This window comes from Artibeus jamaicensis, unplaced genomic scaffold (assembly GCF_021234435.1).
Source record: "Artibeus jamaicensis isolate MK-2021 breed Jamaican fruit bat unplaced genomic scaffold, CSHL_Jam_final contig_64, whole genome shotgun sequence".
NCBI lineage: Eukaryota > Metazoa > Chordata > Mammalia > Chiroptera > Phyllostomidae > Artibeus > Artibeus jamaicensis.
Window position 1 is genome coordinate 2,348,588 of NW_026521911.1, and position 26,033 is coordinate 2,374,620.

Genomic DNA, 26,033 nt, shown 5'->3' on the forward strand with positions numbered 1-26,033 from the left:
AGAAATTTTAGCTTGGAGAATGTCGGACGGTCCAGGGACAGAAAGGCACAAGGGTGGAGAACAGCATGGTTTGGGAGAGCTGGTAACCGGGGCTGCACAGAGCGAGTGAACTCGGTGGCTAATAGGATCAGCCGAGGCGAATCCTCCAGTAGGGCACGCACTGCACGAAGGGCCGAAGCGCCAGGGTAGCTCGAGGTCAGGATTACAGACACCCCGGCGCGAGAGAAGGCAGCTTAAAGGGCCAGGCGGCAACCAGGACTGGAGTGATGGCACTGTCCTGGCCCGCTGGAGAAAGAAAACTTAGCCCTGCCCGCCCCCTACTCCCACCCTCCCCCCACTGAGGGGGGAGGACCGGTCGCGCCCCTCAACCCCAGCTCTCCGCCTTGGGAATTTTAGCGATGCTAGACCAAGGCCACCTCGAAATCACGGATGACTTCTCTGATATGCAGCGAACTGACTCTGAAGCCGAGGTCAGTCGGGGAGGTGGGGAAAGGGACTGAGGAGACATGACAGTCTCTGCCCCCCTTTCTCGCCTCCCCCTGTGGCTCCTACTTGGTAGCACCTTCCTGATCCCCTTATCTTTAAGGCGCTCAGAGACGTGCCCACCTGCGGGAGGCTCCTGGGAAATGCAGCCCCGGAGGCCCAGGAACCATGAGCCCTGCAGCCCCGGTAAGGAGGTGCTCTCCGGGGTAGGAGGAAGGTCCTTGGGGCGGGAGGGTGCCCTTTTCAAGCAGGGGGTTGGACCAGGAGCCTTTCAGGCGGTGACAGGCCCTGTTCTCTGAATGACATCCTGGTTTTGCTTGTAGGTGAGGGTTTGTGGCTGAGCTACTCGAGAAAATGACCCTGGGAGGGCAGACTGAGGTGGTAAATAGAGAAACAGCCTTCTTTCTCTAGTTACTGTCCCTTCAGAGGGGCGCCCTTCCAACCCACAAATCCGACCACCTGCCTCCTCATCTGGAAACTCCAACCCCACGCAGCATTCACTAGGTCACAACATCCGAGCTCTTGGGCCCATCATCCAATGCCTTCGTGTTACATCCTCGCAGCCCTGCGGCTGCCCTCCGAGGCCCTCCCCACCCCTGCACCCTGCTTTCCGAACACACTGAAATTCTGGACATCCTTTTGAAGTTCCCTATCAGTGTGCGTACAAATCTCTTACCTTTCTTATGTATCCTTCAAGACCTTTTTTTGGCCTCCCCTGGGAAGCCTTCCTGAACCTCTTGGGCAAAGTTAGACTCTTCTTTCCGGTTGTAAAATCACACCCTATGCCCCAATCGTGTGTTCACGCTGTCTCCCCAACCAGACTGGAAGCTGGGGGAGGAGAGGGAGGCCTTGTGGGAGGCTTCTTTGTGCCCTCCACTGTCGCCCAGAGTAGGCCAGGTACAAACTGAGAATTCAGAAAAAGTGGTCAAACCAGGAGTCCGGCTTCTCCTTGCAACTTTACTTTCTTCTAGAAAATTAATTCAAAATTCTTAGAAAAAAAGTATTTCATGATAAATTAGTGAACATACGTCTTAACAGCAAAGTAAAATTGCAGGTGTGGCCTCTCACCTGTGCTCCGGGTCAGGGTCAGGACATGTCTACCACCCACCGGCGGTTTGCGTTCTATCAGGTTCTAGAGCTGCAGACTACAAGTCCCAGGGGGCCTTGTGACAGCGCATCTCTCCCCGCCCCGCCCCCGCCCCCTCCCAAGGGGTGAGGCGGGGCAGGAGGGCGGGGCCCAGGAGCTGCAAGTCTCCGGCCCAGTCCAGGGAGTGAAATGCCCCAGGCGCTCTGGGGCTCACAAAGCGCAGGCGTAGCGGGTTGGGTGGCAGCAGCATCAAGTAGCGGCCGTTTTTGGCAGCAGCAGCAGTCGCAACAGCAGCATCCTGCAACAGGTGTAGACAGGTGGGTGCATCAAGGGGAGGTTGGAGAGGGAGTTTGCACCTGGCCTTCTTGTCATACCTGTGTCAGGGCTTGGACGTTGAAGGGAGCGGCAGGAGAAGCGGGGACAAGGCTGGGCCTTTTAGCCCAGGTGTGCCAGCCCTTGCTACGCAGCAGGTGGGGGAGGGGCAGAGGCACCTGCTTCCAGGTAGGTCGCCCTCAGGAACAGAGTGCTCCTAGATTCCAGTCCAACCTCCATCACATACATGGACAACTCAATGTCTGTATCCCTCAGTTCGTGCATCTCTAAAATAGTAAATATCCTACCGATCTAACGAGTTACAGTGGGGACGTGGTAAGATAGTGTAGTACGGGCAGTGGTTCCCCAACTTCGCCGCTTATTGAATCAGCTGGAGATCTTTAAGAACTATCGATGCTTCGTTCGCACCCCCAGACATTCTGATTTACTTTTTAATAGAGTATGACCTGGGTATCAGAAGTTTCAAAAGCTCCTGCTGGTATAATGGGTAGAAACTAGGACTGCTGGGTGTGAACCCTGGGGCTCCGCTGCTTACGAGTTAAGTGGATCTGCACCAACGACTGGACCTCTCCAGGTGCAGTTTCCTGGGAGCAGCGGGATTGTGGTGAAGCTTCGAGGAGCTAAGAGAGGGGAGTGTTGAGAAGTGTCCCTGGCACAGTCCCATCAGTGGTGGCTGCTGTTGCATTATTCTATGCATTTTAATTAATTAATTAATTTTGTATTTTATGCATTTTATAAATGGCTCAGGTGGAGTTCAAATGTGAGGGGGGCTTTTCCGATCATGAAAGTCCCACATTTATTGTTGAAATTCTACTATTCTGTGCTGCCAGCATTTCGGAACTCCAGGGTTTCTAACATTTTATGATTTCCTCACTCCAGCCCCCACCTGCCTCAAGGACATACTTCTGCAGATCTAGAAGGATAGGCCAGGAATAAGGGACGTGGCCTGGGTTATGTGACTGAGATGGGAATCTAGGCTCCTGACCTCACCCCCACGGCAGCACAGTGGTGGCTGCCCTGCCGACCCCACAGGACAGTGTTGCCATTATCTGCCAGGAGAGTGGGGAGGAGGTGGCAGGCTTGCCTTGTTTGTTTACTTATATTATACTCCCTTAAGCTTTCCTCTGTGGCTCCCATGGGGAGGACAGGACGGGCTGGGGGCTTCTCTCCCCAGAGCTGCTCTGGGACCTCCCATGAGGCCTGTGTGTCCTGTGGCTTCTCTGACAGGTCCCGCCTGACTCCATCCTGGAAACTCCTTTTGAAGAAATGGCCCTGGTGAGGGGTGGCTGGCTGTGGAGACAGAGTGAGTGGCCCTGGGCCAAGCCCGTGTCTGACCTGTACCTCACCCAGGGAAGGAGGGAGGGAAGTGGCTTGGGGGCCTGCCTCAGCAAACCCTTCTCCCCAGAAACCAGGCCCTTTTTATCCTCCCCTCCTTTGTCCACACCTCTCCCGGTGCCTGGGACGTCCTTCCTATCCCCCTAGCCCCGACTGCTCAGTGAACTTCCACTTTTCTTCAAGACCCAGCTCAGATGTCCCCTGTGACAGGAGCCTCCTCTAACTGTTCCTCCAACCCCCACCCCAGCACCTGCCGGAACACCCCCCTGGGTTGGGGGCTCACTTCTCTGATCCCCATGCCTCACCCACTCTCCTGTTACACCATCGACCTCCCTACAACTGCCTTTGCTGTGGGTCTCACCCCCTACCCGCACGCAGGCCCCGGACTGGAGCTCTTCAAGGGCTGACGCTGGCTTTGGTCCTCTGGGTCCACACCACCCCAGCCCAGGGCTGGCCGTACAGCAAGGCTCAGAACAGAATGAAAAATGCCTCTGTGCTTTGGAATCCATAAGGCTCTAAGAAGCTCTCGCATGTCTTTGCCCTGTCAAGATTTCTAGTCACAAAATATCTGAAGCCAGGGCTGGGCCTCCAGACCCTCGCTCTGACCGGAGTCATGATCTTACCCAGAGGTCTCCTGGGCCAGAAGCCCCCAAACCCCCATGACCTATGCTCAGTTCATTCAGTCCAGGAAACACGGAGCCTAGGTCCTGCTGTGGACCCCCCATCTGGTGGAAGAGGCAGACACTACATAAATGTAACAGTCACACAAGTCAGAAATAAGAGCTAAGATGGAGGCTCAGGGTAGGGAGACGTCTTTTCCCTTGAAGAGACCTGGGGCTTGGCCTAGGAAGCCCTCCGGGGAGGAATCGGTCATTCATTTACCCTTCACAACATTTATGGAGCCCCTGCTATGTGTTAGGCCAGATGGGAGGCAATGGGTGAGCAAGACAGAAAGAGCACCTGCTGTCATTTCAGGGGACAGACAAGAAGAGGTGGTTCCTACACTGGGGGACGGGGGTGCGGGTTGGGGGGGGACTCTGGGAGGAGCCCCCTCCCCACCCAGTAGGCTCTCCGATCAGTCTGCCTGGCGGGTCTGAAATGTCTCACAGGCTCTTTCCTTCGTCGCTGGAAACGAAACTGGTTTGCCCTGTGGATGGATGGGACCCTGGGCTACTACCACGACGAGAATGCGCAGGACGAGGAGGACCGTGTGCTCATCCGCTTCAATGTTCGCAATATAAAGATCGGCCAAGAGTGCCACGGTGCGAAGCCCCTTCCCCCGGCACTGTGGCTGTGGGCCTGACTTCCCACACGTCTGTCCCAGAACACCTGCCCTGGGAGGCTCTTTGCAGCTTTCAGAGAGCTTCTACAGACATTGCTTCTAGGCCTCTATCAACTCCAATTCATGGGTATAAAGTAAGAAATTAGATCCCTAGTGAGTTCCCAGCCTGTGCTGGGCCCAGCCTATGCTGGGCTCTCAGAGGTAAGTCTCAGTTCCTGTCGTCTAGGTGCTAGGAACTGGGTGAAGACGAAGGGAAATAAAGGAGGCTCAGAGAAGTTAAGTGACTGGCCTGGAGTCACACTGCAGATCTTCTCAACAAGACTCAGGCCACAGTTACAACAGGATTACTGAGAGCTGGACATCACCAACTAGAGAGCAGGCAATGTGGAAGGGTTGGAAGGCTCTAGAACAGGATCCTGAAGAAAGCGTGTGGGATCAGAGGAGGTCAGCAATGGCCAGTAAACAGAACCCAGAGCAGTCGGTTCCCGTTCTTATTCCGAGTTTACTGGGGGGCTCTGGGCCTGTGCCCCATGGAAACCCTGTGTGTCTGCCTTTAGATGTGCAGCCCCCGGAGGGCCGGAGCCGAGATGGCCTGCTCACTGTGAGTTTTCGGGAGGGCTCCCGCCTGCACCTGTGTGCGGACACCCAGGATGACGCCATGTGAGTCGCTCCTAGGAGCGGATGGGATGGTATCTCGGGAAATACGATCAGAAGCCTCCTCCTCATTGGGTCTTTGCTTCCCTGGGGTTAAGAAAGGGCCAGAGAGACCCGTCAGGTTGGTAGAGGCTGAGAGTGGAGTCGATGGCTCAGGGTGGTCAGTGAGGTACGCAGTAACCCCCCCCACCCGTGGTCTGCACCACGCTCGCCGGGAGGAGCGTGCACATGGCCTCGGGCGTGGCCCCCAGTCAGTCAGTCAGTCAGTCAGTCAAGTATTTAGCAGCCTCTGAGGGGAGCCCCCACTTAGGGGTGATATAGAGGAACAGAGAGCCCTGGGGCATCCTCAAAGGACCCTCTTCTGAGAAGACATCCTGGTGGGGAGCTGAGCTGAGTGAGGGGTAGACCCTGACATGCCTCACCGAGGCAGCCCGCCTGGTCACGGGGGTGCTCAGATCCACACGAGGGGCCGGTGTGTCTTTCTCAGGGGCCAGCTGCTCACTCACATTCTTTCCCTTCCTACCCTCGGGCAGAGAGGGTCAGTTGGCCTTGGCGTTGTGGAGAGGGATTGAGATGGTGTGTGTGGGAGTGGGGGGAAGCTGAGCTCTGGTAGACAAAGCACAGAGCCGCCTTGTCCACCCCAGACAGGTGCCATGGCAACCAACAAAAGCCCAATTGTCCAGCGTCTGCTGGGCCTTTCCAGGGCTCTGGGGTCAGAGTGTTGGGGAACTGTTTGTAGGTTTTGGATGGGGTGTGTGTGTCATGGTGGGGGGGCACTGCAGCTAGAGAACCAGCCCAGGCCTGTCCAAATCTGAAGGCCAAAGGGACTCCCCAGGCCCAGCTGCCTATTGTCTAGGTGGGGAAACAGGACCTCCCTGGAGGGTAAAAACTATGAACTACATGAATTACGTGGTTCCAGGTCAACTGAGGGCTCCATCCATGTGACTGGGCCAGGGAAGGGGTCACCTTTTTATGCTCAAAAGACTTCCCTCTTTGCAAGAGCCTGGGGTTGGAGGCTGGGTGAGGGAGTTAAATCTAAACTGTAGGGGCCCGTCTTCCAATCTAGCCCTTCATGGTCTGGCGGGGTTTGCTTTGCAGAGCATGGAAGACGGCGCTGCTGGAGGCGAATTCCACCCCGGTGAGTCCCCATTTCCTCCCTCTCTCCTTCCCACCCCTACCTGCCATGGAATCATGGGTGACTCAGACTCGGTCTCCACCTGCCTGGAGTTCTCAGTTTCCACATAAGTGGATGAATAGACTTGCGCAGACTCAGCTGCCCTGAGTCCCAAATAGAAAAGGACAGAAGACAGCCCACTGGTTCTTGGAGGAGAAAGAGAGAGGCCTCCAGGAGGGGGGTGGCATATGAGCTGGGGGGAAAGGAACTACCTTTTATCAAGCAGCTTGTACATGCCAGGTGTGGTCCAGGTGCGATTCTAGCTGTTCCTCAGGACAGTCCTGTGAGGTTAGGATTACTGTTCCCTCTCTGCAGATGATGAGACTGAGCTTCATTCATGCACACACAGATATTCGCTGACTTTCTACTACATGCCAGGCTTGTGCCAAGGGCCAGGGATCAGAGCTGAATGAAGGAGATGTGGGCCCTGCCCTCCTGGACTCAGCCTAGTGGAAAGCCAGACGTAAAGCAACTAATTACACAGTTTTTATTCCATTGCTATGGTGGTAACTACTCTGACAGAGACATGCAGTGTGTCCACTGGGTGACCCCGTCATGGCCTGATTCAGGTGGGAGTTCAGACAAGGCCTGAAGGATAAAAGGATAGACCTGGTAAAAGGGGTGGGGTGGGGTGAATGGAACAGCTTTCCAGGCAGAGGCTACCGCATGTGCAAAGGCCCTGAGAGGGGTTAAGTCTTTGGCAAATTGAACAAAGGGAAGGCTGGGGATGGGGGGTTGGAGCTCCGTGAGTGAGAGGGCCATGGTGGGCGGGGTGGGGGGAGGGGGCTGGCATGATGAGCTGTGTGAAGGATGCTGGTTTATCTTAGGAGCACCAGGAGGTCACTGAAATTTTTTAAGCAGAGGGATGGCATGAACAGTTCAGACCAGATTTTTATTTTTTATTTTTTTAATTGTTTTTAGAAAGACAGAATGGGATCGGGAGAATTGATTTGCTGTTCCATCCATCCATGCATTTGTTAGTTGACTTCTGTATGTGATTTGACCTGAGGTCGAACCCATGACCTTGGCATATTGGGATGACATTCTACCCAACTAAGCTACCCAGCCAGGACTCAGATTTGTGTTTTTAAAAAGAGAGTCTGGCCAATAGGTAGTTTTACAGAGGGTAAAAGTGGATGCTGAGACAGTGTCCAGGTGAACGGCTGGAGGCTGGGATGAAGGCCTCGCTGGCGGAAACAAGCTGATGAGGATAAGCCATGTTTAGGAGGTAGAGCCAGCAGAGCTCAGTGACCGATGGAGGTGTGGGCTTGAGGAGCTGCCGAAAGCCCCCGGCTCAACGGTGGCTGAACCTGGCCTTGACCCCATCTGCCTGTGTCCAGATTCCATGCTTGCTCCTTCTGTCTCTGGCACGCTGCAGCCCTACTCATCTAGAAAGTCTGTTGGGAAGTAGCAGGGAAAACCGGGATGCTTTTAGAAACCCCCTCAGGCATCCACCTGAGGGCCAGGCATGGTGATGAGCACCTGTCATCGGTTATGTCACTTAATCTTCCAACAACTCCAGCAGCGGTTGGTGTTTTTAGTCCCATTTTACAGATAGAGGACCTGAGGTTCAGAGGAGAGGTGATTTACCCAAAGTCTCATAGTTTTTAGTCAGTGAAAAAGCCTGTGTTGGAATCCAGGTCAGTGTGAGACTTGGAGGGGAACTGCCCGAGCAGAGGCGGGGAGGTGACCGGTGTGCGCGTGTACGCACAGGTGTGTGTCAGGGCCAGGAGCCTGGCCTGGCTGGAGGGTAATGCGTGGGAGGAAGGAGACGGAAAAGATGACCTCTGAGGAGCTACCTCCCAAAGGGCCGGAACTGTATCCGAGGGTTTTGGGGAACAGTAGAGGTCATTAAGCAGGAAAGGCCGTGGCCAGACTTTGGGGAGCAGACTGAGGCTTCTGGGTGGAGCCTGGATTGGAGGAAGCGAAGAGTGAGGAGGCTGGGGCAGTGGTCAGCAGGGCGGACCCCGGCTGGGCTAAACTGGCTCAGAGCTCCAAATCCCCCAGTGCAGGCCCAGTCAGGCCTGCCCAGGAGGGGCAGAATCGAAGGAGGCGAGGGCTGACCGTTCTGCACTCTGTGACTCTATGAAGCTGCCTGTCCCTCCTCTCCCTGTCCGCCTTCCTGCCGCTCTGCTCTCCACATCTCTCCGCTCTGACCCTCTACTCCACCTCCCGCTGCTCCGCACACACCCCTCCTGTCCCAGGGCTTGCTCCAGCGGGTGAGTTTGGGCCTCTGGGTACTGGTGACTGCCTGCCTCTGAGTGTTCATGTCCTAGTGGTCAAGCCGGTGCGCTTCTCTCTGACTTATACCTATGTAGGGGCGACCTGCACTTTGTGCCTTCACATCCTGCAGGTTTATGCCCGACTCTGGGTGGAGGCTCCCAGAAAAGCCTGACCCCAGCTATTTCAGGGAACACAGGGCTGGGGCTCAGCCAGGGGCAAGACTGGGGGCTCAGTGAGGGGGCAGGTGGCTGGGAGGCCAGATCAGAGCTGTTCTGTCCTCCCTGGAGACTGGGAGCCTCAGCAGCCTGAAACAGGTGAAGGTGGGTTAATTCTGGAGAGATGCTACTGATCCTTCTCTGAGTAACTTCGGCAAAATCACCACCCCCTCTGAGCCCCATCACCATGGGCTGAGGAGGAAGGAGACACCCCCAGCCCCAGCCCAGCTGGCTCTGGTAGGGCCTATTAAGAGCTCTGAGTCCCTCCAGATGTAGAGGGCCGCTGACACCTGCCCCCCTCCCTCCCCCTTCTTGGGTTTCTATGGCTTGAGCAGGCCCCAGCTGGAGCCACCGTCCCTCCCAGAAGCCGCCGGCTTTTCCCCAAGGTCAGGTGTGTGACCAGCTCGTGGAGCCCCTGTAAGTTTGAAAGGCGAATCTGGGTAAGTGCTGACTTAGCCCTCCCGGCCTCCATCCTGGCTGCCAGGATATGCCTCCCAAATTGGGCCTGGTCACTTCCCTTCCCTGCTCACCAACACTCCATAGCTCCCCATCACCCATGCGACACCAGCCACAACCCTGCCCTCAGGATCTGGCCTGGGCCAGTCTCGCTGGCCACAGGCCCCTTACGCACTGTGCTCCAGCTGCTTTGCTGTACCCTCTGTCCCAGCTGCTCTAGGCCTGTTCCCTCTTCCCAGCCTTTACATGTGCTGTTCTCTCAGCTGCAAAATCCGTTTCCATATTCACCTGACACACCACCTCGGGGAGGACTACCCAGACTCTGGCAGGGTCACGCCCTCCCACTGCACTAATCCTTGGTGCTGTCTGCATTCTGCCTGGTTTCACATCTGTTTATTTCTGTCTCTGTTCTCCCGGGAGACCTGGAGCTTCCTCCAAGGCAAGGCCCAGGTCTGATGGGCTCTGCCCCTTGTGAGGCCTGGCTCAGTGCTGGGCCTGCAGAAGGAGGTCAATGACAACTTAGTGATGGGGACAGTCTAGCTCCACCCTCCTTATTCCTGGTGCTTGAGGGTCAGGGACGAGTAGGCCTCAGGCAATATTCACTGAATGAGCGAAAAAGTGAATGGATAAAAAGGGAGGAAGGAGGAAGTGGAACACGTCTAGTATCACTATTGCTTATTAAAATTTACTCCCTGTCTCCCTGCCTGCCTACCCCTCAGTGTTTCTGGAAAGCAAGGCAGTTTCCGGATTTGGGGATGAATCCCCTCTCTGGCCCCAGTGCTCAGCCTTAGAGAACCTGCGGTCTTAGGGTCAACTGTGCGCACCTTTGCTAGCTCAGTGGTGCTCGGTGTGGTCGAGCATTAGAATTGCTTACAGACTTAAAAAAATGCAAATGTTCAGATCCTACCTCTGGATGCTCTAATGTCATAGTGTTGGCTTTGGAAATCTGTGATTTAGAAAACTTCTCCTGGTGATTCTGATGTTCAAGAACCACTGAGCCCAGAAGTACTAGGACCACCCAGTCCCTCAGACATGGCTCTGCTGGCTTCTCCCTGTGCCTCAGGCATGGGCGGTGGAGGAAAGATTGTGCCTCTTTACAGATAAGAAAACTGAAGCTCTGAGAGGCCATAACTGGACCAGGTCACTTAATTCATCAGGAGCAGGTCTGGGACTTCCAGCCCAGTATCATGGGGCATCATACCCCATGCCCAAACTATGACTCAAGTTGATTTATAGTGGGAACTCCTAAAAACAGGAGTTGAAAGGCGATAAACTTTTAAAATGTTATAAGGACAGAACACCTTTTCAGAGGGAAGGGATCTATTTGGATGTGACCTCCTGAGTCACATGACCCTGTCCCCACTCACAAAAGGGGCTGGGCCTGTGGTGAGAGAGATTAGGAGTCAAGTCTTCGGTTCTTTTCCTGAGGTCTCTTGGGGATCCCCTGCCCTGTTGCCAGGTGACCCACATGACTTTACCTCTGAGCCTCCCAGATCTGCAGGGTAGACGCAGGTGCCCCGCAGGGACATGAGGTGGTGTTTTGCATTCTCTTCAGGGCCTGCCAGGGCCATGGGCTCCCTGTGCAGCTGCAGGGGTGTGTATGCTCTGTACATGCTGTGTGTGTGCTCTGGACCTCAGCTTCCCTGCCGGTAAAGTTGGGGATCCATGCTTAGATCTCTCTAGCCCCTCCTGGGCATAGAGCCGGCCACCCCCACCAGAAATCCCTATGGTCCCACGCTTGTGGAAGGAGCTCAGTGAGGGAAGTCACCTGAGACTGAGCTTTGTTTGTCTGAACATCCTGCATTACATCCTGGTCATGGTCCCTAACTTGAAACTGGACTTAAAGTTGGGTGACCTTAGTTCCAGTCTGGCCCTGTATTTGAGTCACTTGAGATAAACTCAATATGTTAGGTACCTACCACATTCCAATGAGGCCTGGTTAGACCCAGGCCCTGCACTTTGGTGGTGGCCACGATGATGGGGGCGTTTCTAAGTCTGCTGAGAAAGGGACACTCCCACAGGGACACAGACTGTGACACTGCAGGGGGACCGGTGCTTTGCTATGGTGAGGAAAGCCTAAGGGCAGTGGGTGCCCAGGTTGGACTCCAGCAGAACCTGAGGGTCAGGGAGAGTCATACTTGAGTTGACCCCGAAAGACAAGTTAGGTAGTTGGATAAGAAAAGGTGGAAAAGGCGTCGCCACCAAAGGGAAGCGGCGTGGAGATCTGCAGTCACAGGTGTGTGTGAGAACTCCCTGTGCGGCCAGACTTCTGGAAAGAGATGTCATGACATGTGGGGTCCATCCCTCAGCCCTCAACCATTCCTTACCCCCGTAGTCTGCCACTGTTCCCCATCACTCCTCTGAGAAGTGTTGTTCCAAGGTCACCCACAGCTTCCAAGTTGCTAAAACCAATGGCTTCTTCTCTTGGCACTGGCGAAGAGGGTAGACAGAAGAGCATAGTTAGAAAAGTCGTGAGACCTGATGGCTCTGATGTGGAAGATGAGTGTGTGAAGACAAGGGTGCCAACACGTCTTGGCATGAGTGAATGGTGGTGGCATTTAGAAGAGCAGGTTTGAGGGGATGGCAGGATGGTGAAGTCACTTTAAGACCCCTGGACTTCAAAGGGGAGTCAGACCATTCATGTGTAAAGCTGTTAGATATAAGGTGGAAGGGGGCTAAGAAGGAGCTAGGAGAGAAGGGGATCCTGCCCCTCTCCAGGTCTGCTCCCCTGCAGGTAAAATGGGGGGCTTGGATTAGGAGCTCCCACTTAATTCAGCATATATTTATTGCTGTTATTCGCTAGACCCTGTGGGTGACACAAATGAATCAGTCATTGCGTCCAAGTAGCTCATATTTGGGGTTCAGGCAGGAAAGGGGAGGAACAACAGGCACAGTGTAGGGAGGGTTTCCTGAAGTGGGTGGATTTTGAGGTAGTCTTTGAGGGGTCAGTAAAAATCTAATGGGGAGGGAAAAGGGCAGCAAGTGCACCCCTTCCTCCTAGAGAGAACACCTAGAGAGGTTCTTTGCACCTCCCTCTCCAGCTCCCAGGTAATGTGGAGATCCTAATGCCTGTGGTAAGGAGTGGAGAGGGTAGCAATGTGGATACCCTCCACATTGGTGGATGTTCGGTAACACTTTAGTTACTTCCTTTCTCTCCCAGATCAACCCCCTTCCCTCCTGTTACTTCCTTGGCCTGGGGCTTGGCCAGGTCCCCCTTGCAGTGACTAGGAGAGTAGAGAAATGCATTGGGTTTCTCTAAATGAAGCCACTGGACAGCTGCCAGCAAACATTAGACTACAAAAAACATTGAAGCCATGGAGATTTTTTTTAAGGGTTTTATTATTTCTATTGGAGTGAACATTTTGAAGTTGTGAAACTTATATCATAATTTCAAACCCTGCTTGAGAATCGAAATAGTCTTCATAATTTATAGTGTCTTTTGTTATGTACAGACCCTCCCTGGCCATGTTGCTGCTCACCTTGGAGAATTTTTGGTTAGGGGCGGGCTAGGTAGGAGGCCAGGGCAGGAAAATGGCATCACTGAGAGCTGTTTACAGTAGCTGAGCTTTAGACCACAAGGACTGTGGACCTCGTGGGTAGGCAAGGGCTTTTCTTCAGGAGGTTGCTGGTGCCTGGGGACCCATTAGAAACTTGGGGAGGCATCTCTGGGCCCAGAGGAGCATGAGCTGGATGTAGTGGGCAGGGGACCAAACCCAGGCCAGGGAGTTTCCAGGCAGCTAACCCGGCCGGGCTCCCCAGGTGCGTGTCTACAGCCCGTACCAGGACTACTATGAGGTGGTGTCCCCCAACGCGCACGAGGCCACTTATGTTCGCAGCTACTACGGACCGCCCTATGCAGGTAAGTTTCCCAGAGCCAGACCTCGCCCATGGTCCTTCGGTCCCCAGAGGGCTTCACCGTTTTAGTGACCATGGATTTTCCCAGGCAGGATTCTCCACTAGGCCCTCCCCTTTCCAAGACTCTATATAGCTCTTGACCGAGAGCCCCTCTCCATTCCAGAGCTGACCTCACCTCTCCCGTTCTCCTTCTCCTGAGCTGGTAGTGACCCCTGGTGGCCAATGTGGGTACAGCTGCCACCTCCCACTCCAGCGTGGTCTGGAGGTTCTTAGAGATCCCTGAGTCTCCCCGCCTGTCCACCCTAGCCCATGGCAGACCCAAGTCCTGGAAGCCTTCGGGATGGGCGAACTTCCCGCGTTAAGACCTCAGTCTCCAACCGGGGAATAGGATAGTGGGCCCAGCACCTTACTTTGGGTTGGGCTGGAGTCTAGCAGGAGAAGAGCAAAGATGGCTCTGCTCCGTCCTTTAAATTCTCTGGCTCTCTCCTACTCTCTCCGCAGGCCCCGGCGTAACGCATGTGGTAGTGCGGGAGGACCCCTGCTACAGTGCCGGCGCCCCACTGGCCATGGGCATGCTCGCGGGGGCCGCCACTGGTGCAGCTCTCGGCTCACTCATGTGGTCGCCCTGTTGGTTCTGAGCCCCGAGACTCAGCGTGCAGACCCTGCGCATGAAACGACCGACTTCTTTTCCACCTTGACCGCGCTCTCCACCCCAAGCCCTGCCCAACTTTTGCCTCCTCTCTGTAAGCCATTCAGAGCTTGGCTCATACCCTCCCACTCCCCACCCTCATCCTCAACATCCAAAGAAGTTATCATCCCAGGCACAAATGTTTACTCAAAAGTCTTGTATCTACTGCTAGACACTCCAGAAATCCATTATAGACACATATGGATATGTTTGCCCCAAACACATCAGGACACAACAACTCATGTGGCTTCAAGGTTCCCCAAGAACTGGAGACACAGGAGTCAGGTTCTGCCCTCACGTGGCTCCAGGCTTGGGAAAAACAGGAGTAAACATCTGATGAGGCAGTTGTCAGTCCTTTGACAGCACGAGGGGAGATGAAGGGAGAGGGAGAGAGGAAGGTAAGCTAGAAGCAGCAAGAGTGCAGAGCCCTCTGTAACAACCATGGCATGTCAAAGAAATTATAGGGACGTTTAATTGGGCTGGGGTTGGGGCAGGGGTCAGATTGTTCTGCGTCTCCAGGTTAAGAAACTTGGCAAAGAGGCAGATAGGAGCTTTTGGGGAGTGAGGTTTTATAATGAATATATTGCCTATTTTGTTAACAGACACATACCCAAACCCACAACACTACATTTGGCCCCATCCTCCCCACTACCTGCTTACTGGGTCACCTGCTCCTTCAGTGCTCAGAAAGCACCTGCTTCCCATGTCAGGGTGCCTGGGGCAGCAACTGAGCTGAACCAAGGGTTCCCTTGCTTCTGTGGGGGAGGGGCAGGAGAGGAGTGTTTGGGACCTCCACCACAGGACGGTGCCTCGTCAGGAAATGTATTTCTGCTCCCCAGAAATATGCCCGTAACTGCGCCTGTCCCCATCTTAGGCGTTGTATCTCTTCCTTCAGGGGCAGACGGCAGTATTGGGTTCTGGGGCCTGATCCACCTCTGTCTCAGCCCCAAAGGCCTGCCATGTGCCTCCCTGCAGGTGTCCCAGGAGTCTCCTCCCCCAGCCTGTCCCAATTACCACAGAAATGCTAATATCCCTGCCCTGTAGCTAGAGTAGCCTGCTAAAGTACCCCTGTGTATTATAGGGGCTCCAGTGGCCCTGCTGCAGAGACTAATAAAGGCGTGGTTGGCTTTAACCCTTCCTTTGGCTTTGTTTGTTCTCTGGGCCCTCTCTCCCTAGGCTATCGCTGTGATTCAGCTCCTACTATAGTGAGAAGTGTGTGGATTCTGGGGCCAGATAGAAATGGTGACAGCATGTTAGCTGAGGTTTTTGGAACAAATCACTTAACCTCTCTGCATCTTGCTTCCCCCCACCCATAAGGTAGCAGGTTGAAGTTGGCCATCCCTGAGGGCTCGGCAAGAGAGCCTATTAGGGTCTCTGTCACTTGAGCTAAGTAATGGGTGAGTCTGCCGTCTGAGAGTTCTGTGATGTCCCAGCACGTTCCATTCTTCTACAGGTGAATCAGGGAGCTGGTCAAGGAAAGAAACACATCTACCTTGCCTTGGGCCTTTGAGGCTGTGGGTGATCTGGGAAAGATGTTCTAGAACAGGGCTTTGAGCAGAGATGGGGCCGTGCCCAGAAGAAAATTTAGGTATCCACCTCGGCCATATTCCAGAGACACCAACTTAAAGGGCGACACAAACAAACAGCAGTAATTCAATGCGGTAAGAGAGGTACATGGTGCCTCTGAGGAAGTATCCAACCCTGCAGAGGGAACTGGGGAAAGCTTTGGGAGGGGAAGTGGAAACTCCGGGTGAACCATGGAGGATGAGTAGGAGTAAGGGAGGGAGAGCTTTTCACACAGAACAAATGGCCTGAGCAAAGGCCTTAGAACACTTTGGCCTCTAGAGCACTATCAAGCTCAGAAAACAGTCTGATGTCACAGCAGGTCCTGTGGTGAGAAGGGGCAGTGAATGGGGCCAGGTTATAAAGAACCTCCCATAGCTGGGTTAAGGGCTTTTTGCTTCATGCCTCTACAGCTTCAGGGCTACCATTTGCCAGGTCCCGATAACACCATGGTTCTTTTAACTCACCCCACTGAACAGGGCAAGAGGGATGCAGATGAATGCTCCAAATGCAGTATGCTTCAAAATCTCTCCACTAATAATACTGCAGCATACATTTTAATCTTCCAGCTGTCCATCAGACAGCTGTAATAGTTACACACACAGTTGAAAAGAAACATTTACCCTCACAGACAACAGTCTAATCTGGAGGTACCCTATGGAACACATCTAGCTCACATTTGCTTGGTCAGCAGAGTTTTGACAAAGTTTTGAATTAAAATCTGATACCACTACACACCCACCAAAATGACAAGAGGTGAAAAAGACAACATTAAGTCATGATCCGGAGCTGGAAATCTCCTGTATAAACTGGTATAATTGCTTTGGAAACTGGTCAGTATAGCCAAACACAGGCATACCTGATAATCCATCAATTCTACTCCTAGGGTACACCCAACAGAAATGTATACAATATGCTCATACACACGCAAAAGGTACAAGTGTCACAGAAGCACTGGAAAAACTCAAATTCTAGAATAGATCCATTGACATATCCCATTCACAAAATGAATATATTCAAAGAGAATTATCCATATGTATAAGCAGAATTATGGGTAAAGCAAGAAAATAAGAGAAGATAAGGGAGTTAGGGGAAGGCAGGACAACAGAGTTGTACCAAGGCAAGTTTCGTGGACCTTATTTAAAGTAGTACATTAACTTAAGCATATGCTGGTAAGTCAAAGATGCACAGTGGAATCCCTAACGCAATCAACTGAAAACTGAATGCAAAGAGGTTAAGCTTAAAAAGCCAATAGAGGAATTTAAAAATGAATGTGGCAAATAGAAAACAAACACTAAAATGGCAGACATAAATCCAAATATATTAATAATTACATTAAATGTAAGTGAATGAAAAGCACAAACTAAGACAGACTATAGGGATGAATGAACAACAAGACCCAACTATATGCTGTGTACAAAAGACATTCTTTTAAAATAAAAAAGGAGGTTCATAGAACAAAATATACCATATAAGTAGTAAAAAAGCTGGAATAGCTATTTAAAAAATTTTAAATATGTTTAATGTTGGTTATACCTCAATAAAAATGTTTTTATCTGCACCTTGACATTTAAAAAAGTATTTTATTTGTTTTTAGAGAGAGGGGAAGGGGAGGGGAAAGAGTGGGAGAGAAACATCAGTGTCTGGCTGCCTCTCATTTGTCCCCTATAGGGGACCTGGCCTGCAACCCAGGCAATGTGCCCTGCTGACTGGGAATTGAACAGGCAACCCTTTGCTTCACAGGCCCATGCTCAATCCACTGAACTACAGCAGCCAGGGCCTAAGACATTTTTTTCTCATTGCTTTTAGAAAGACAGGAAGGAAGAGAGGGAGAAACGCTGATGTGAGAGACATCAAATGGTTGCCCCCCATACGTACCTGGACAGGGCATGACAACCCATGACCCAGGCATGTGCCTTTACTTAGAAACAAACCCCCAGCTTTTGGTGTACAGGATGATGTTCCAACCAACTGAGACACAATGGCCAGGGCTGGAGTAGCTTCTTCTTCATTTAAAAAATATATATTTATTTATTTTTAAAGAGAGGGGAAGGGGAGGAGACAGAGAGGGAGAGAAACATCGTGTGAGAATGAGAAAGTTGCCTTGCACGTGCCCCCAACGAGGCATCGGACCCACAACCCAGACAACACGTGCCCTGACTGGGAATCAAACCAGATTACCTCTCGATTAGCATGCTCAATCCACGGAACCACACCAGCCAGGGCTGGTGCAGCTAATTTAGTATCAGGCAAAACACACATCAAGACAAAAATTATCAGAAATAAAAAGGGGCCTTTCCTAAAGGGTCAGTTGATATATCAGTAAGATAGTAGCAGTGCTACGAGATATTTATAGCTATAAATCTACTCTAAGGAGTAGATTCTTAAGGACCCTAGGAGTTTCAGATTGAAAATGAGCATTGGCTTCTACTTCAAGTCACTAACAAGAGTTAGTCTGTCCCTTGATGCCAGGTGTTGACTTCTCATCTCCAGCTGCAAAAGTCCTTGAAGGCATCTTCTTTCAAAAGAATACTGTTTTGACTACACTGAAAGTCTGTTTAGTGTAGCCACCTTCATTATTTACCTTAGATCTTCTGGATAATTTGTTGTAGTTTCTATACATCAGCACTTGCCTCTTCATCTTGCACTTTTATGTTATGGAGACAGTTTTTTCCATTAAACCTCGTGGACCAACTCCTGCTAGCTTCGGACTTTTCTCTTGCAGCCTCCCCACCTCACTCAGCCTTCATGGGACTGAACAGCGGTAGGACTATGGATCAGGCGGTGTCTTAGGGTAATGTCATGGCTGGTATCCAAACCATGAAAACTTTCTCCAGCAGCGATAAGGCTGTTTCATTTTCTTGTCATTTGTGTGTTCACTCGAGTAGCACTTTTAATTTCCTTCAGGAACTTTTTCCTTTGCATTCACAACTCAATTAATTGGCATAAGAGACCTAGCTTGTGTCCTATTTCTGCTTTCGATGTGCTTTCCTTTCTAAGTTTAACCTTACATTCGATTCAAAGTGAGAGAGATGCGACTCTTCCTTTCACTTGAACACTTAAGATTCCACTGCAGGGTTTAACTGGCCTAATTTCAATACTGTTGTCTCAGGCAGGGAGGCCCCAGAAGAGGGAGAGAGATAGGGTGATTAATGGTCAGTCGGTGCAGTAGTCTGAACACACACACACACACCATTTATCAATTACCTTTGCCAGGTTATATGAGCATGGTTTGTGGTGCTCCCCCAACAATTAAAATAGTAATATTAAAGATCACTGATTATAGATCACCATAAGAAACATAATAGAAAATTTGAAGTATCACCAAAATATGACCCAGAGATAAAAAATGAGCAAATACTGTTGGAAAAATGGGGCTGAAAAATCGGTGCTCGATTCAGGGTTGCCAAAAACCTTCAATTTGTAAAACCAGTGTCTGTGATGTGTAATGAAACCAGGCTTGCCTCTATAAAACTATAGCAATAAAAACTGTGGTACTGGCATAACAGATATACAGACCAAATGAATGAACAGACAACCCAGAAATGAACCCTCACATATATGGCCATCAACAGATTTTCAACAAGTATGCCAAGATAATTCAATAGGGAAAGAACAGTCTTTTCAATAAATGTTGCTGGGGAAAACAAAATACCCACATGCAAAGGAATGAAGCTGGACTCTTATCTTACCTTATACTAGATACGAAATTAACTAAAAATGAATCAAAGACCTAAACTTATAAGCTAAAATTATAAAATTCTTAGAATAGAACAGAGGAGAAAATGTTGATGGCACTGGATTTGGCAATGATTTCTTGGATATGACATCAAAAGCAGAGGTGGAAAAATTTGGTTTGATCAAAACTTAAAACTTTTTAAAAAAGATTTTATTTATTTATTTTTAGAGAGATGGTAAGGGATGGGAAAGAGAGGAAGTAAAACATCAATGTATGATTGCCTCTGGCACACCCCATGCTGGGGATATGGCCCGCAACCCAGGCATATGCCCTGACTGGGAATCAAACTGGTGATGCTTTGGTTCGCAGGCCTGCGCGCAATCAATCCACTGAGCTACACCAGCCAGGCAAAACTTAAAATTTTCATAAATTAATGGACACTGTTAAGAGAGTGAAAAGACAACCCACAGAATGGGAGGGAATATTTGTAAATCCACATATCTATCACGGGATTAATATCTAAAATATGTAAAGAGCTGTAACTCAACAACGATAATAACAAACAACTCAACTTAAGCCCGGCTGGTGTGGCTCAGTGGACTGAGCACTGGCCTGTGAACCGAGGGGTCACCAGTTCAATTTCTGGTCAGGGCACATGCCTGGGTTGCAGACAAGGTCCCCAATAGGGGGTGCTCAAGAGGCAACCACACACTGATGCTTCCCTCTCGGCCTCCCTTCCCCTGTCTAAAAATAAATTAATAAAATCTTTAAAAAAGTAAAAAGCCCAACTTAAAAACAGGTTAAGGACTTGATCAGACATTTCTTCAAAGAAGATACACAAATGGCCAGTAAGCAAGAGGTTCAACATCAACAATCATTAAGGAAATGCAAAAATCAAAACCACAATGAGACAGATACCACTACTCTTGCATAAGGAAGGCTATTATAAAAAAAATCAGAACATAAAAAGTATCAATGAGGAGAAACAGGAACCTTCAGACACTGCTGGTAGGAATGTAAAGATGGTATAGCTACCCTGATTTGGCATGTCTTCAAAAGTTTAACACAGTTAAACATAGAATTATCATATAATTCAGCAATTCCACTCCCACATATATACTAAAAAAGAACTGAAACCAGTAACTCAAGCAGACACTTGTACACCAATGTTCAGAGCAGCATTACTTAAAGCAGCCAAAAGGTAAAAGCTTCAGTGTCCATCAACAGATGAATGGATAAACAAAATGTGACACACACATACAAGGGAGTATTGTTCAGCCATAAAAAGGAGTGAAATTCTGGTACACAGTACAATGTGGATAAACACTAAAAACATTATGCTTAGAGAAAGAAGCCTTTAAATCTGGTTTAGGAAGAAGCAGTTCTTACAGGAGGCACCCTCCCTAGATTACAGTCCACTAACTGATATTTTAAAAGGGGAAAGGTAGAGGATACTAAAAGGTCAAAGGCAAGCAGGTCATTTCATCAACTTCTCTGTTAGGGGGGATTTTACGCTGCCCTAATATTACTGCTGTGGATGCCTGCACCAGTAGTCTGGCCCATGGCTTCAGTTTTCTACAGTAAAGAGGACAGCTATGGTTTGTAGCAAGGCAGGGCTCAGCCCTTTTTCTGTAAAAGGCCAGAGAGTAAATATTTTTTAGCTTTTTGGCTTGTAAGGTCTGTCACAACTATTCTACTTTGCCTTTGTAGTGAGAAAGTATGGCTGAGTTCCAATAAAACTTAATTTTTAACCCTCACCCAAAAACATGTTTTTGTTGATTTTAGAAAGAGAAAATCATCAATGTGAGAAACATCGATGTGAGAAACAATGATTGGTTGCTTCCTATACACGTCCCAACCAGGGACTGAACTCACAGCCTAGGTATGCGCCCTCACTGGGAATCAAACCTACAATCTTTTTGATGTATGGGACAATGCTCCAACCAACTGAGCCACCTGGCCAGGGCCAAAAAAATTAAAATTAAAAACCAGGTAGCAGGCTGGATTTGGATTTGGTGAAAGGGCAGTAATTTACTGTCGTTGACCCAAGGCACAGATGAGGTTAGAAGTGAGGAGGCAAAAGCACAATTTAAACTACTTTTTAGTTCTCTCCTAAGGACATTTTTTCCACTGCTCTTAGAGAGAGAGACAGTGAGTGAGTAGGGGAGAGAGGGAGGGAGACAGAGAAACATCGATGTGAAAAAGAAGCACTGGTTGCCGCCGATACACGCCTGGACTGAGGATCAAACCTACAACCTAGGCATGTACCCTGAACAGAGACTGAATGCGCAACCCTTTCGTCATTGCAACACTCCAACCAACTGAGCCACATAGGTCAGGACCTAAACTACTTTTCTTTTTTTTTTAAAAAAGACTTTATTTATTTATTTTTTAGAAAGAGGGGAACTGAGAAAGAGAGGGAGAGAAACTTTGATGTGCAAGAGAATCACGGACTGCCTGCCTCTTGCAAGCCCCCAGCTGAGGACCTGGCCCATAAAACTACTTTTTCTTTTTTTAATATATTTTTAATTTTATTGATTATGCCATTACTATTGTTCTATTTCCCCCTTCATTCCCCTCCACCCTGCACACCCCTCCCCTACCATTCCCCCCTTTAGTTCATAAACATGTCTCAAGTTCTTTAGATTCTGTATTTCCCCTACTATTCTCACCCTCCCCCTTATCTATTTTCTATCTACTGTCTATGCTACTTATTTTCTGTACCTTCTCCCCCCTTCTCATTCTCCTACTCCCCTGTTGCTAACCCTCCATGTGATCTTCATTTCTATGGTTCTGCTCCTGATCTAGCTGTCCTCTTAGTTTGCTTTTGTTTTAGGTGTGGTTGTTAATAACTGTGAGTTTGCTGTCCTTTCACTGTTAATCTTTTTTATCTTCTTTTTCTTAGGTAAGTCCCTTTAACATTTCATATAATAAGGATTTGGTGATGATGAACTCCTTGAATTTGATCTTATCTGAGAAACACTTTAGCTGCCCTTCCATTCTAAATGAAAGCTTTGATGGACAGAGCAATCCTGGCTGTAGGTCTTTGGTTTTCATTACCTGGAATACTTCTTTCCAGCCCCTTCTTGCCCATAAGGTCTCTTTTGAGAAGTCCGCTGACAGTCTGATGGGAACTCCTTTGTAGGTGACTGTCCCCTTAGCTCTTGCTGCTACTAGGATTCTCTCCTTCATTTGAATCTTGGCTAATGTAATGATGATGTGCCTTGGTGTGTTCCTTCTTGGGTCCAACTTCTTTGGGACTCTCTGAGCTTCCTGGAAGTCTATTGCCTTTGCCAGAATGGGGAAATTCTCCTTTATTATATGTTCAAATAAGATTTCCACTAGTGACTGTTCCTCTTCCCTTTCTAATACCCCTATAATTCGGATGTTGGAGTGTTTAAAGATGTCCTGGAGGTTCCTAAGCCTCTCCTCCTTTTTTTAAATTCATGTTTCTTCATATTTTTCTGTGTGGTCATTTTTTCCTTGCTTCTGGTCTGCTCCCTTGATTTCAGTCCCAGTTTTCTTTCCATCTCTATTGGTTTCCTGTGCATTTCCATTCATTTCAATTAGTTTCGCCTTCATATGTTCCTCTAATTTGTGACTAAAATCAACCAGTTCTGTGAGCATCCTGATCACCAGTGTTTTGAACTGTGCATCTGAAAGTTTGGCTATTTCTTCATCACTTAGATTTATTGGCTCTGGGGCTCTGAGTTGTTCTTGAGCCATGTTTTGATCTGTTTGTGCCTGTTACGTATGAGGAGAGGCGCCTTAGGTGTTCACCTGGGTAGGGCCACCCAGGTTGCTGGTTTGTGACACTGTATGTGGGGGCAGGGTCAGAGAGGAAGCAATGGCGGTCCTCTCCGCTCGCCTGGTCTGTCTCGCTGCTCACCCCTGCCTGTTTATCTGATCACAAATGTGCGAGCTCGCCGCCTGTGCCTGCTCCGTCTGTCTCCATGCACGTCTCTTCACTGGTTTATCTGCGTGCAAATGCGCAACCGCAGACAGCCAGCCACACTGTGCCTTCCTTGGGTCCACATGTAGCTACTCCGCACCTGGGATCCGAGCCCTCGGCTGCCTGCACGCCGCCCGGGTCGGGGATCTTTTTTGCCCGCTCCGCTCCACTGCTGGCTTCGCCCCTCTCACCAGTTTAGCTGAGTGGTTCGTTGGTTTCCAACTCCATATTGTTCGATTTTCTGTGGTTTGGTTGCATTTATTGTTAAAACTTTGTTGTTTTTAGATTTGGTTGTATGAGGAAGCAAAGTGTTTTCACCTATGCCTCCATCTTGGCGGAAGTCCTCAAAACTACTTTTCTTAATACATCCTATTATTGCCTCCACCAGGAGCCTTGTTTTTTAAGCTGCAGCCATTCTCCTTCACTTTTAACAGCTGAAAAGTATTCTGACTCCCCAGGGGTTTCTCATTTTTTTAGTTGTTCCATTTTTGAGGAATCTGTGTTCTCCTGTATAGGTCTTGAGGAAGTAAGGAGCACAGGCTAATTTACCACTTTGGTAGGAATGGGAAATCAATTCCATAATTGTTTTCTTTTGTGTTTTATTTGTATTTTTTAGCAGCAAAATTTTGTTTACTAAGAAAATCTGGTCTGTGAAGACACTTCACTGCTTCAGTTAAAGAACCCCAAGCTAAAAAAAATACCAATATTAAAAGCAGCATAACTGGTTACTACTGTCTTAAAGATACATAAAAAAAATAAAATCAAATGCTAGCAGTGTAAGAAGTCAATCACCCCCTTGTCAGAAATCACAACTTTTTCCAAATAAAGAATATGACCCATTTGCCATATTGAATTGATATTTATTTTAGGACATGCCATGTCAAAATAAAACAAAAGAGTCAACCCTTGCCTTTAACAATAATATTGTATTATAAAAGCACTTTATAACTCCACTCCATCTTTGAGTTTAAGTTACTGGTATGTGGGCTAATGATTATCTTAAAACATTTCACTATTCAGTCCCATTATCCAAGTGCTCACTGAATATTAGAAGGTGATAATTAATGGGAAGTGGAGGAGAAAGAGGAAAGAGAGGGGAATAAGGTTCTCCCAGTTAAGGGTTTTGTTGCAGTGAGGGAATGAAGAAGTATGAAGATATTTTTGTCATCTTTTCATCTTTATACTGTGTTAAGTAACGCTTACAACATAAATTCAGCAGGCTTTTCCTGAGCTATAACTCAGAAAATTTCTTCCTGCAAATAATGTATTTACAAATGTGTTTATTAACTTACACAGCAATCTCACAATAACTAGTAAAGATTAAAATGGTGTACTCCTAGTATATTTGTTTGCAGTGTTTTAAGGAAAATACATATTGCCATGGTGATGAAGCTCTAAATAGATTAAACAAAACACCTAAAAATTAAAAGTAGTTTTTAAAAGGCAAAGAAATAAATACCACCAAAGAAAAAAGATTAACTGTAGCTCTTTAAATATAAAACTAATTAACTAGTTAATTAACCAAACTATACAGATCTAATAAAAAGCAAAACCAGCCTGAAAGACCCAACATTTAAAAAAAGCTAAAAAATAAGGCATAAATCTGCATAATGTTGAGTTTTATTTCCATTCCCTCCTTACCCTTTTCTATGTATGCATTTTCAGATCTACCTCTACAGGCTTATAGGAAAACTTGCTGTTTTCATTCTGATCTCAAATATCCTGAGCAAAGTACTTGCTATTTTGTTGAGGTTTCTTTTGTTGGTAAGCTTTAGATATCCTTGTTTCCGATGGATATAGTAGTTTTGATCAAAGTGGCAAATTTAAATTCTTCCACTGGTTCTTCTTAAAGGAATTTGATTTCTACAGTGCCTTGCCTGCAGAGCTTTAAAAAACAAAACAAAAAACCAGGAGAAATCTATTGCTTATAAAGTAAAAAAAAAACAAAAACCCCAAACAGAATAACTCTTAAAATCTTGGGAGAGAAGGTTCATTAAAAGAACTGAATATTAAAAACCTGTTCTGGAGCACTTTCACTTTTCTCTCCCAGAGACGAACATGTGAAAGGGTCATTTGTTTTGGTCAAAAATACATTTTTGTTCATCACTTGAAAGTATTATGTTCATTAGGACTCATTTTAAAGATGCACTAGAACACTTCAAGCACTGCCTACCATGATAGTGGAGTTTTGGCCTCAAATAAGGTCTACGTAATTTATATCAGTGCTCAAGAATAGTTTTGGACATCTTGACTCAAGGCCTAGAGCAAGTATCACTAAAACTGAAGGGTAATTCCAACGCGCTTGGTCTGACTGTTGCTTTGCCACCTCTTGTTTGCTCTAAGGGAGGGAGAGTGACGAGAATACGGGCTGGGGTAAGGGTGAGGTGAGAGAAGCAGGGAGAGGTCAAGGAGGTAGGCAAGTGCTGCCATGAGCAACTGTTCCTTAACCAAGCCACATACTGTTGAGAATTCCATCATTTGAAGTACATTATCATAACATTAAAAAGAAAAAAAAGTTAAGAAAATGTATCTAATTTTTAAAGTTATCACTGGAATATGCTGGAATCATTTGACTTTTTGTAAAATATAAATAATAAAGACACTGACTTTTTTGTGCTTGTGAAGCTAATAGATCATCTCCACGAGACAGGCAGCAATGATGAATTGCAATACGTTATTACCGAAGGGAAAAGGTTCAAGCCAATATTCACACTGCAGTCAATGAAAGAGTAAGGGGGCCAAAGCAATGAGCTTTTGGAGAAAAGCTGAAGATGCCAAGAGGGATTAGCAGGAACAGCCTCCTTCATTGACTGGTTGCTCCTGAGGCTTTTCCAGTTTTATGTCAATCACTGAAACAAAAGTTAAGGAGCTATAAATGGGAAAGTACAATTCCAATTCTGAACACTGACATCTCTGGCAAGCTCCTCCCATTCCTATTAAGAGCTACTATTCTCTATATAGCTAGCTCGCCATACAACAAGGTGCTTGAGTGGAATAAACTTGCTTGTATCTACTACATGCAGCATGATCAGAATAAGGTTAACCTCTTTATTC

General features: G+C 48.5%; 2 protein-coding genes across 5 annotated transcripts in view; one reads left to right on the plus strand and one right to left on the minus strand.

Moving 5' to 3' along the window:
* The first annotated feature begins 256 nt into the window (after nt 1–256).
* PLEKHB1 (pleckstrin homology domain containing B1) lies at nt 257–14,917 on the plus strand. Of its 3 annotated transcripts, XM_037148658.2 has the most exons (9): nt 257–470; nt 587–669; nt 3,131–3,206; nt 4,348–4,500; nt 5,078–5,180; nt 6,273–6,312; nt 9,122–9,226; nt 13,002–13,101; nt 13,599–14,917. In XM_037148658.2, exons 2-9 carry the CDS (start codon nt 652–654, stop codon nt 13,733–13,735), a joined length of 732 nt encoding a protein of 243 aa, XP_037004553.1. In that variant the 5' UTR covers nt 257–470; nt 587–651; the 3' UTR covers nt 13,736–14,917. The 3 variants fall into 3 exon arrangements, with proteins under 3 accessions (XP_037004553.1, XP_037004555.1, XP_037004554.1); XM_037148660.2 differs by lacking the exon at nt 9,122–9,226 and having other exon boundaries at nt 263–470; XM_037148659.2 differs by lacking the exons at nt 257–470; nt 587–669 and adding an exon at nt 1,742–1,887.
* An 8,968-nt stretch (nt 14,918–23,885) lies between these two features.
* RAB6A (RAB6A, member RAS oncogene family) overlaps nt 23,886–26,033 on the minus strand; it is a 66,206-nt gene continuing 64,058 nt past the window's right edge. For both annotated transcript variants that reach the window (XM_037148640.2, XM_037148641.2), the window contains exon 8: nt 23,886–25,828. In XM_037148640.2, coding sequence (XP_037004535.1) covers nt 25,764–25,828 — 65 coding nt within the window. In that variant the 3' untranslated portion in view covers nt 23,886–25,763. The remainder of the gene's footprint in view (nt 25,829–26,033) is intronic.

Bases quoted from the DNA above. Each gene is read 5' to 3' on its own strand.
- PLEKHB1 (XM_037148658.2), top strand. The intron at 5,181-6,272 runs GTGAGTCGCTCC...TTTGCTTTGCAG, and splicing joins GACACCCAGGATGACGCCAT to AGCATGGAAGACGGCGCTGC. The intron at 13,102-13,598 runs GTAAGTTTCCCA...CTCTCTCCGCAG, and splicing joins CTACGGACCGCCCTATGCAG to GCCCCGGCGTAACGCATGTG.